Genomic DNA, 10,105 nt, shown 5'->3' on the forward strand with positions numbered 1-10,105 from the left:
TTTAGGGATTGGTTAGGTTTCATTTTGGGGTATCAGGCTTACTGCTTTTGGGTTCTTTCCTTTCACTTGAATCTGGTTGCCTCTGTTTTTTCATAAGGTTGGCCGGGTCGTGGTGACTTGTCTTTATTTGTTGGGAGTTCGTGTTCTGACCTAGCTCAATGAATGTCTGGTGTGGGCCCCTTGTCAGTCTGCATGTCTGTTAGCCAAGGATCTGGTTCTTTCCCAGCTTTCAGGGTTTAGGTTTCCGGTAAACTGGCAGAATTCTCAGTTGGTTTCATCCCAGGTTTAGACTTGGAAGTTTAGACTTGAAAGTTGGCATCATTTTCCATTCCTCCACACTGCAGAGTCGTTGCTTGCTGGTATTGACATGGCCATTGGTGACTCGGTAGATGCACAAACAGTTGGGTTGTTCATTTATTCAGTGGGTTGTGAGGCTTCTGTCCCTTTTGAACTTGGAATTGGTATATATTGGTTCACTGACTTTCTGAGTACCTTTTCAGGTAAGGTGGCGGAGTGTCACCTGCTCCGTATGCATCTTGTAAGGGGGGTCAGGTTCTGGCTCTTGTTCCCAGTAGGCGGGATTGAACTCCACTGTTGATGCAATCTAGTAATTGGGAGTCATCCTAGCAAGATAACTTCAAGGAGCCATCTGGGCTCATTCAGAAATTAGCATTTTATTACATTCAATGCTGTTTTTTTTTTTACTGTGAATGTGACACAGCCAACATACTGTACTTCCAAATACCTTCATCATTTGGTAAGATCTCTTGACCTCAGTCTAGAAACTAATGATGATGACCTTCCAGACCATTAGTGTCTGTTTTTGTCCACTGTGTTGGCACCACTCAGTAGCTTGTGTGTTGTGTATAACTTGAGTCATTATTTTACACTATTTTTTATATGTTGTGTAACATTTTTGTTTTAATTCTGAGTGGGTCAGCTAAAACTTAGTTTATATCCAAACATTTTGAAGTACAATATTTATGACAGTGGTAATTTTCTCTTACCAGTTGGAGCTCTCAAAGAGACAACAAAACCATCAGTTCAACCAAAACCATCATATCCATCATATCAACAGCCAGCACCTTTTATTGGCTTTGATCACCGTTTTGGAAATGCTTCTAGTAATGTATTCAACAATGACGAAAGTGAGTCATGTGTGTGTATCTTATTTTGTATGTATCACAGTGTCCTTCCAGGTATGTCATGATTCCCTTTTTTCTATTGATAATTAATAGATTAATCTTTTATGGGGTTAAGCTCAGATTTGCTGGCCCTCCATTTGATGAATGATTATTTAATATAGATTATATAATGGTAGTGTTCACAAGTATTTTTGTTTAATGTATCATAAAAGTAAAAAAATTCTATTGAAATGTATCATGATGTGTACATAAACACTTCAGTGTAGGTTAATTTCTGCCTCTGCTGATTTTTGGTCCATAACCAAGGTCAACACACTTCTTAAATCCATTATGTTGTACTTTTATTCAATTTACAAAGTGGTATCTTGAAAACCCATTAGTGATTTACTTTGAACAAGAAAATATGTCTCAGCATGATGTATCATGCTTTATTTTGGGGTGTAGTGACTTCAGAGTCTCCTACAACATGGTGGAAATCAGGGATAATGGCCCAGGAGCTGACAGAGGGCAATGGAGCAACCTGGGCGCCTCGAGTAGGTAGATTCGAGACTGAGCGCACTCTCGCTCCTTCACGGCAAAGATCAGGGAGAGTGACCTCGGAGCTGATGGAGGGCAACAGACCAGCCAGGGCATCACGAGCATATAAATACAAGATCTTGCACTCTCGTGCTCCCACCTTGGGTTTGTAGTCCAGGGTTGGTATGATAGCTATCCACTTACCCGCCCAGGCCATTTTTGTTGAAGAAACCTGGCAGGTTTAAGTTTTTTCCTCTAATATGGGCGAACTTAGTTATTTCTATTTAAATTTAAACCTGTATTTTTATCTATTGATTAAATAGATAGAAACTCAACCTTCCCCAACCCATATGGGTTGGGTTTTAAGAAAAACCTGGGTTTTCTGGGGGGAGCCCTATCAGCTCCCAGAGCTATCCAGGCTGATATGCTAATGTCAGACTTTGGCATCAGTCATGTGTATGGAGTTCTTTGGGCCAACCGGGGACCACGAGCCAGAACCTGGCCCCCTCAGAGAGGCACGAGGAGCAATGGCCTATAGAAACCCCCGTGTGGTTGGAAGCATTCTATGTCTACCATCGACCGGGTTAGGCACCCAGAAAGGTAGGGGTCCCAAAACAAACCCCTATTCTGGTGAAAATTGCTACAAAAAGCTGAACAAATGGATAGAACTCCCTCAAACAGAAACGAGCAAACGAGTATGACGTCACACGTCACCGTGCCGCCTAAAGTCCCGAAATCATCTCAAGATAACTTCAAGATATAGGTGGTGCACGAGCCAGGAGTGATTCTTCAGTACTCAGGCTTCATGTGCCTAGGGTTTCCTTCCCTAGGTGCCCAGTAAGTACTGCCCTTGGGGTTTGGGGTCACCTTCACAAGTTCCTTGGGTTCTGCCTCTGCCATGTCGTTTAGTGCTCGGTTTTCGGCCACCCTTTGTGTGCTAGGGTGTTCTGTCTCCCTTGTTCGCCTTAGGGTAGGGGGCAGTTTGCACTGGTAAGGGGCGCAGGGTACTGCGCAGCTTGTTTTCACCAATCATAGTGGCCGGCTCTGTTCCGCCTTGGTATGCTCTTCTCTTGTGGGGTTTTCTTTTTCTTTTTTTGTTTGCCTGCCTGGTGGGGGGTCTGCCTTGGTTATTGCCCTCTGTGTACTGAGTACTCTTCTTTATTCTGGTGGTTCCCCCTGCTTGGTCCCCGTGAGTGTACACGTCCCTGGGGTTCAGTTCTTAGAAAGTTGTTTGGTAGACTTGGGCGCCGATAGCAGTACCCTGTCTGGGCTTCCCTGAGCGTGAGTTCCGTCTCAGGACCCTGGGAATCCCCATGGGGGCACCTGGGTCTGATGGATGTGACCCCTTAGTCCCCCCCCCCCCCTCGCTTTGTGCGAGTTCGAGGGTTGCTTTGTCCCCTTGTCTCAGGGTGACTTTCACTCTTTTTGCTTCCGTCTGCTGCCTGTGGGATCGGAGGCACCTTCGACCTGGAGTCCTGCGAGTTTTGTTGGTTGTTTGTGACTCAGTTACCCAGTCTTATGCTGGGTATGTGGGTGCAGGCAGCACGGGCATTGCATGTTGGGTTCAGGTGGTTGCAATGCGCTAGGTTGTTTGCTCCCCGGAAGCCCCGAGGCTGCCCTGTTTTGACTGTTGTGACGGGGCTTGGGGGTGTTGGTTACTTCGGTTTTGTTTCCATTCGCTCCCCCTTGTCTTTTCCCTGTTGTGGTTTAATCTGGTCCCTACCCCTTCCTCCCTGCATCCGGATCCTTACCATCTGTGGGTTTGGGATCAGAGGCAGGGATTCGATGGTCTTGAGACTCGGGTGGTCTCAGGGATTTCGCCTTCCAGACAAGCGACGGAGGCATTCGAGCCTGTTCCTCCAGCCGTGTTGGACGAGTCTGCTAGTGGGCTCCCTTCCTTAGTATTTATCTGGCTGCCCCAGCTTTTTCTTGTGAAGCTGGGGCTTTGGGGGGACGGCTCGGCCCTGGGGCCTGCAGTGGAGGTTCCCAGGGCTGGGGAGGGGCTGACTTGGGTGGGGCCCTCTGGCCCCGTTGCACCACGCCGGGGTTTTCTACCCTCTGAGCAGGGCTTGCGGTTACGGGGAGTGTGGTTTTTTCCTTTCCCCCCTCTACGTACAAGTTGTTTGGCGTCGGCCCCCCCCTTGGGTTCAGTTCCTTGACCCTTCGGGTCCGTCGGTTCCGTCCTATCGGTGGGTACTCTTCTCCGTTTTCTCACCCTTCTTCTCTGGGACGGGACTTCTCCGTCATGTTCCCCCTTTTATCGGGGTTTTGCATGACTTTTGGTCTCAGGTGCGACTGTGCCTTTATGAGCCTTCGTGATTTTGTGCTTGCTTCTGTAGGATCTCGAAAGTTCGGGAAGGTCTTCGATTCTTCCCGTATTATTATTTGAACGTCTGTCGTCTTCCGGTGAGGCTTACCTCCAGTCCTTTCTTGGACTTGTTGGTCCTCTTCTGTGCTTCTTGGTTATCGGTACTGTCTCGTTCTTTTGTAATTATATCTTCTCTCCGTGCTCTGTCTCGGCACTGCTAATATTCCTTACATACTCCTAGTTGGCGCCCTCCCCACCGGGCGGGGTTATGCGGTTCAAACCTCATACGTCCTGAGCATGCGCCATGGGAGTTTGTTCTGTTATGGACGGTGTGCATGTGTGTTGGCGTTCCACATCCTTTTTCTCTCGGGTGTTTCGCCTCTCTCGCTCCTCTTATCTCTCCAGTCCGGGCCCCGTAGATACTGGGGATGTTTTGGATTACCAATATGGGGAAGACGCCTAATTTTTCTCTGCATACGGGTGTGGGGCACCGCATTCGCCTCTACCCTTCTCTACTCCTGCATGTGCAACTCTTGCCTTATTCCACCAGCGGTGCTCCCAGAATGTTCTCAGCTACGATGTGTAGCAACACATTCGTGCCTACGCTCTGCAGGCGAGTTTATGCAGTCGTGCGTCTCTTTCGGCCTGGTGCTGGTTCGTGGTTTTGGGCATTGATTGTGGCGTTTTGTTTGGCCCATTGCTTGCTTCTTCCTGTGTCCTTCCTTGTTCATCTGTGTTATTTGTTACGCGGTGGAGCATGGCCTCGTCTTTCGTGGTCTTATCTTGGACACTCTTTCCTTGACCGTCGTGCAGTGCCTGGCTGAGCTCTTCCATATACAGTACATTGGCTTCTCTGTGTGTAGTGGGTCATGTCCCTTTCTTTCCCGATTGCGTTTCTTCAACACCAACTTTTCTTGGTGGCAGTGGCCTCTGGGGGGTCGATTTGGGGTGCTTCGTGCTCTCCTCTGGTGCCTGGTTATCCTGGTAGGTTTGTTCGCTTACAGCCGTCTCCTTCTTTTCTGTCAAAGACTGACACGGCTGCTTTTTTTTTTTCTCTTGGTTGGTCTGGCTGCCGGTGCATCGTGTGTTGTGTTCGGTTGCGACAATTTCGCTGTTCTTGGCGTGCTGAGGCTGCCATGACCGGGGTCACGCTTTGGGTTGTTCCGGTTTCCCTTCTTCTCCGGGACTCTGGGCAAGTCCCGGAGGCTCCCTGGCAACCCTCCCTCCAGTCGGCATTTTTTTTGCGCGTTTTTTTTTTTATATCCAGCCTGAGAACTGGGGTGTGGATGGCCAGCGCGAGGGTCTGGGGCTCCCCCCTTCCCCCTCCCGGGGAGGGGGGGAGCTGCGCAGACGGCAGCACGGCGATGTGTGATGTCATACTCGTTTGCTCGTTTCTGTTTGGGGAATTCTATCCATTTGTTCGGCTTTTTGTAGCAATTTTCACCAGAATAGGGGTTTGTTTTGGAACGCCTACCTCTCTGGGTGCCTAACCCAGTCGATGGCAGACATAGAATGCTTCCAACCACACGGGGTTTTTTATAGGCAATTGCTCCTTGTGCCTCTGTGAGGGGGGGCCTGGTTCTGGATCGTGGTCCACGGTAGGCCCACAGAACTCCATGCACATGACTGATGCCAAAGTCTGACATTAGCAAATCAGCCTGGATAGCTCCGGGGAGTCTCCGGGACTCACCCAGAAAATGGCGTTTCATTACATTTTTTTTTACCAACCCAGTTTGTACAGATATAGAATACAGTACTATATATGTATTATAACCAGTGAATTAAGGAATCACTAGAGAATATTTAATCCAGCCTAGAATGGCCAACAGGGGTTTGTTCATATAAATTCACTGTTCCACTAAGCTCTGGATGAAAACATATCTGTACTGTAGTACATTATAAGCCAGCAGCTACCTGTCCCCATTGAGGTCACAAGAGGTCTAGGGTTGGTATATCTAAGGCCTTCATAAATTATTCATAAAATTTAAATCAAAATTTAACAAAAATTCTGACAGGAGTTACATTATGTTTAGTTTGTGTTGCATTTAATACACAACCGAATGTTAAATGTCTGATGCAAAATATTTCAGCCCTGAAGTGGGTGTCTTGCCGTGGAGGATCCAGGTGCCCTGCACCAGTTAATGTGACCAATGGAGTAGACTCCCCACTGGTTGCTCTGGCTCGCCATAATGGAGGTCTCTTTCCTGGTGTACTGATGCCTAATATCAATGAGTGCTACATTACCTGGGGTGGCAAGTCCATTTCCAAGACTGATTACTTTGTAAGTATATATTGTATATTCATCGAAGGAAATTACTGATATTAGAAATATTAGTTGTGAGGTGTGAAGAATCTGGATATGCCCATATGGAAGATAAAACGAGGGACACTAAATAAAGCATAATGAGAGTTTGTAATTGTAAGCTAATTAAGGAAAGGAAGAGTAATTGTATACATATTTTTTATAATTACACTAATGGTATTAGCATATGGTTGTGTATGCTAAAACTACTTTCAGTTTTTAAGCACAAACTTTAATTAATAAAAATTTGTATTTTAATTATATATGTCAGGAAGCATACTCACAAGCATAGGAAATAACGCAGTGTCTGACATGATAAAAACTGGATACTGTAATTGTTAGATTCAGTGGCTAGAAAAGTTCACCACTGTATACTTTTTGTGTTATTACCTATTTGTAATTATAAGTCGAGCCAGGGTATGGTTGTGTCCTGTCTTTCTGACATCATTCATTGAGGCTGTTGATGTGGAATGATTTTACCTGAAATACAGAACTGTAAGCCAGTCTTTAGTAAAAAATTAGTTTCATAAGTTTTAACTTGTAACCTTCACTAAAGTGCCACACTGAATCCTTTTGTATAGATTAATTTTAGAGAAACAGATTAATTCAAAATTTTTTGAAACGGTAATACCCAGAATTAGACATAAAAATTAATATAAAGATACACTTTGCATTATACTATTGTATATTTTAATGGATATTTTGCAGCTGTTGAGCAACCCTGGAAATGCTGATATTATATGGCAGTCAGCTCAAAATGGTTCTGTTCCAAATGGAGCCCTTGAGGGTGGCTACTCAGAAACGGGCGAGAAGCTGTACATTGGCCGCTTTAATGTTGGTGGGATGGTCATCTCGGGAAAGGTACCTATATTATTTGTTTTAATGGGCTCCTTACAGTGTGTGGACTTGGTGGGTCGCTTCTTAAAAGTATAAGATTAATGGATCTTTGTTACTAGTGAATCTTTTATGTAACTGTATTGGTTTTATCTGGCCTGATGAATTTTTAATGGCAATTATCAGCACACATTAGTCTGTCATAATCTACAACAGACATGTTTACAAGATACATCATTTATACTTTATACATCAAAATACATTTTATACTGAATACAATTTTTTTCTCTACAATACAGTACATATGTTTATCTTACCTTTATGGAGGACTCTTGATGCATATGGAAGATGGTGAGGAGGGGGGAGGAGGAGAGGTGTTACTGTTTGGAAGGAGAGTAACCCTTCCATTATAACATCAGCCAGTGATGACTTCTCTGGGGTACACTCTACTACGTTTTGCCTGCATACCACTAGGACCTGGTTGTGATTCACTGCTTGTTTGTCTTACTAAAACCCTTCCCTAGGTTTTTGTTTTTCCATACGTTTTAATTTTTGTCTGTAGTGAGGCATCAGAGTGTCATTAAAAAGGTTAAGGCAACGGCCTACTGCACCATGATTTGGGCGAGTTGTTTCAGCAAAAGTTTGCAATTTTTCCCATGCTGCACACATTTTCTTAATGAGGAAGGGACATTCTGTACTGTCTCCTCCTCCCCCTGAAGAAATTTCCTCAGCTGTCTCTTGTTGCTGCTCCTTGTGAAGTTCTTCAGTGGTCAGTTCTTCGCTGTGTTCCTCCACCAGCTCGCAACACACAACACTCAGAACACTATGAATGCCACGTCTTTTTCTAAATTTCTCAAACCATCTCCTGCTCACCTTAAACTCTTTCCAATTTGTATCACTCGTTCCAGGGGTTTTCTTTAAAAGGTCTTCATTCAATTTCCTTGCTTTTTCACAAATGATGGCCTCTGAAACTCTATCACCCGCTAACTTCTTGCTGTGTATCCAAATTAATAATAACTGTTCAACATCCTCAAGTGTTTGTGTTCTATGTTTCGTGATTATTGATACGCCTTTTGCCACTTTAGCACTCATAATGTCCTTTTTCTTAGCAAGTATGGTGAATATCGTTGACTGAGATTTGTTGTACTGCCTAGCTAGTTCAACAACCTGCACACCATCTTCATATTTACGAATGATCTCTTGTTTTTGCTCTAAGGTCATCCTTACATGGGTTTTCATATGTTGAATCTTATCACTGACTTTCTTGGGACCCATGGCTTGATACATAATAATCAGTTTTATGTTCAAAAAGCAAAAAAATCACCACAAAAACGGAATTTCTTATAGGCGTGATCGTCACTAAGCGGGCAGCTCTAATAAACTGAGGCAGATCGGCCCGCGTGACCGGGAACCACGAGCTCGGTCGCCCCAAATGTGTACCAACCAATATCGTTAGTCGATGACACTATCTTAAGTCGAGTCGCATTTTTCGATCAAATTTACATCATAACTTGAAAGTAGTGTAAGTCGGGGCAATCATAAGTCAAGGTGCCACTGTACAGTAAGATATTACAAACCTATGTATGCATTAGGTTTCTTTATTTTGTCCTAAAGAGTGGGGATGGGTTGTAGTAAAAGAAAGGAGTTATTTTGAGAATGTTACCATTAAATAGTAATTCATAACTTTTCCCATGTTATTTATTGATAAACATTGTATTTGTCCCCTTCTTTCCCTTTATTTTGGGCGAGTTAGCTTGGAAAAGCTTATTTGCTTAGATGAAAATAATAATCTAGGTGCAGGGTTAATCATAACCACCAGCATTATCTAGGTACAAAAGCACACGCACTCCAATTCTGTGTACGGTATCAGGATATGGTCTGAATTCATGATAAATGTATCACGATCTAAAACTGGAAGTCTCAGTGCTTTGGAATTGTATTTTACTCGCCAAGTTGTGGCTGAAGTGTTTAAATTAAATTTTAGAACATTTGATAATTAACTGAGCAAGATTAGTAAATTTCTTATGTATTTTCAGGTTCACCCTAGCCATAGGGTCTGTTATGTTCCTTACTGGGGCTCAGAGAACAACAATCGTCGTTATGAGGTCCTCTGTTTGAGGACTGTTCCCTTTACCATTCTCGGAATTCAGTAAAGTTAAAAATCTTCATTTAAAGTTATCATTAACTGCAAAATAAACATGTTTTCTTTGATAAAACAAAAGAATTTGTAATATTGTAATATGATTTTGTATTTTTTGATAAAACAAAAGCATTTGTAATAAATATTTGATACAGTATAGTCCTTTATATACATTATACAGTACTTTAAGTCTTTAAATGACAACAGTTATTAACTGCTTAGATAACTGATATGCAATACATAGTCTGCTTTGAAATAAAACCTTAAAATGTCTTTAGTTTTAATACAAAATTATGCACTTTTTCAAAATTTATATTTCTTTACTTTATGAAAAGTAATGGCATTTATCATATATTCTTTGATGAATCCTACTTATTGCAATTGTGATTAGAAGTACTCAAAATTGTACATTATTTCCTTCCTAATATTTGTGGGTTATATTATTAAAAATTTTGAATATACAGTACTTTGTGTTTTATGTAATCTATTCAAAATACAATAGTTACTCCACATGTGTAGACCAAAAATGTCTGTGGCTTTAACTGATACACTCCCATCTACCTATACAATTTTTCGTGTTATATACAGTACTGGTAAATATGCTCCTGTATGATTAATATACAAGTACAGTATCAAATATACAGACTAGTATATATACAGTACAGATTAATATACAAGTACAGTACAGTTATCAAAAGAATCTGCCAAGACCAAAAGGGGTATACATTACCATATCACAGAAATACTAAAGTTCCTAGATATTCAAGGATGCCAATACAAGACATAAGACAAGCAATGTCAAAAAAATTGGATTCCGAGTCTCGAGGCAAATCATGATTATTTTTAAATCTAGGATGTTT

General features: G+C 42.8%; 1 protein-coding gene across 5 annotated transcripts in view; it reads left to right on the forward strand.

Annotated features, from left to right (window-relative positions):
* The window catches only part of LOC123754362 (uncharacterized), a 39,925-nt gene extending 30,214 nt beyond the window's left edge, over window positions 1–9,711 (forward strand). For 3 of the 5 annotated variants that reach the window (XM_069334435.1, XM_069334365.1, XM_069334490.1), the window contains exons 5-9: window positions 1,011–1,148; window positions 1,590–1,826; window positions 6,060–6,250; window positions 6,980–7,132; window positions 9,142–9,711. In XM_069334435.1, coding sequence (XP_069190536.1) covers window positions 1,011–1,148; window positions 1,590–1,826; window positions 6,060–6,250; window positions 6,980–7,132; window positions 9,142–9,258 — 836 coding nt within the window. In that variant the 3' untranslated portion in view covers window positions 9,259–9,711. Of the gene's footprint in view, window positions 1–1,010; window positions 1,149–1,589; window positions 1,827–6,059; window positions 6,251–6,979; window positions 7,133–8,452; window positions 8,559–9,141 lie in introns of those variants that run through there. The other 2 variants (XM_069334392.1, XM_069334537.1) reach the window with 2 other exon arrangements.
* Window positions 9,712–10,105: the final 394 nt, after the last annotated feature.

This window comes from Procambarus clarkii, chromosome 1 (genome assembly GCF_040958095.1).
Source record: "Procambarus clarkii isolate CNS0578487 chromosome 1, FALCON_Pclarkii_2.0, whole genome shotgun sequence".
Classification (NCBI taxonomy): Eukaryota; Metazoa; Arthropoda; class Malacostraca; order Decapoda; family Cambaridae; genus Procambarus; species Procambarus clarkii.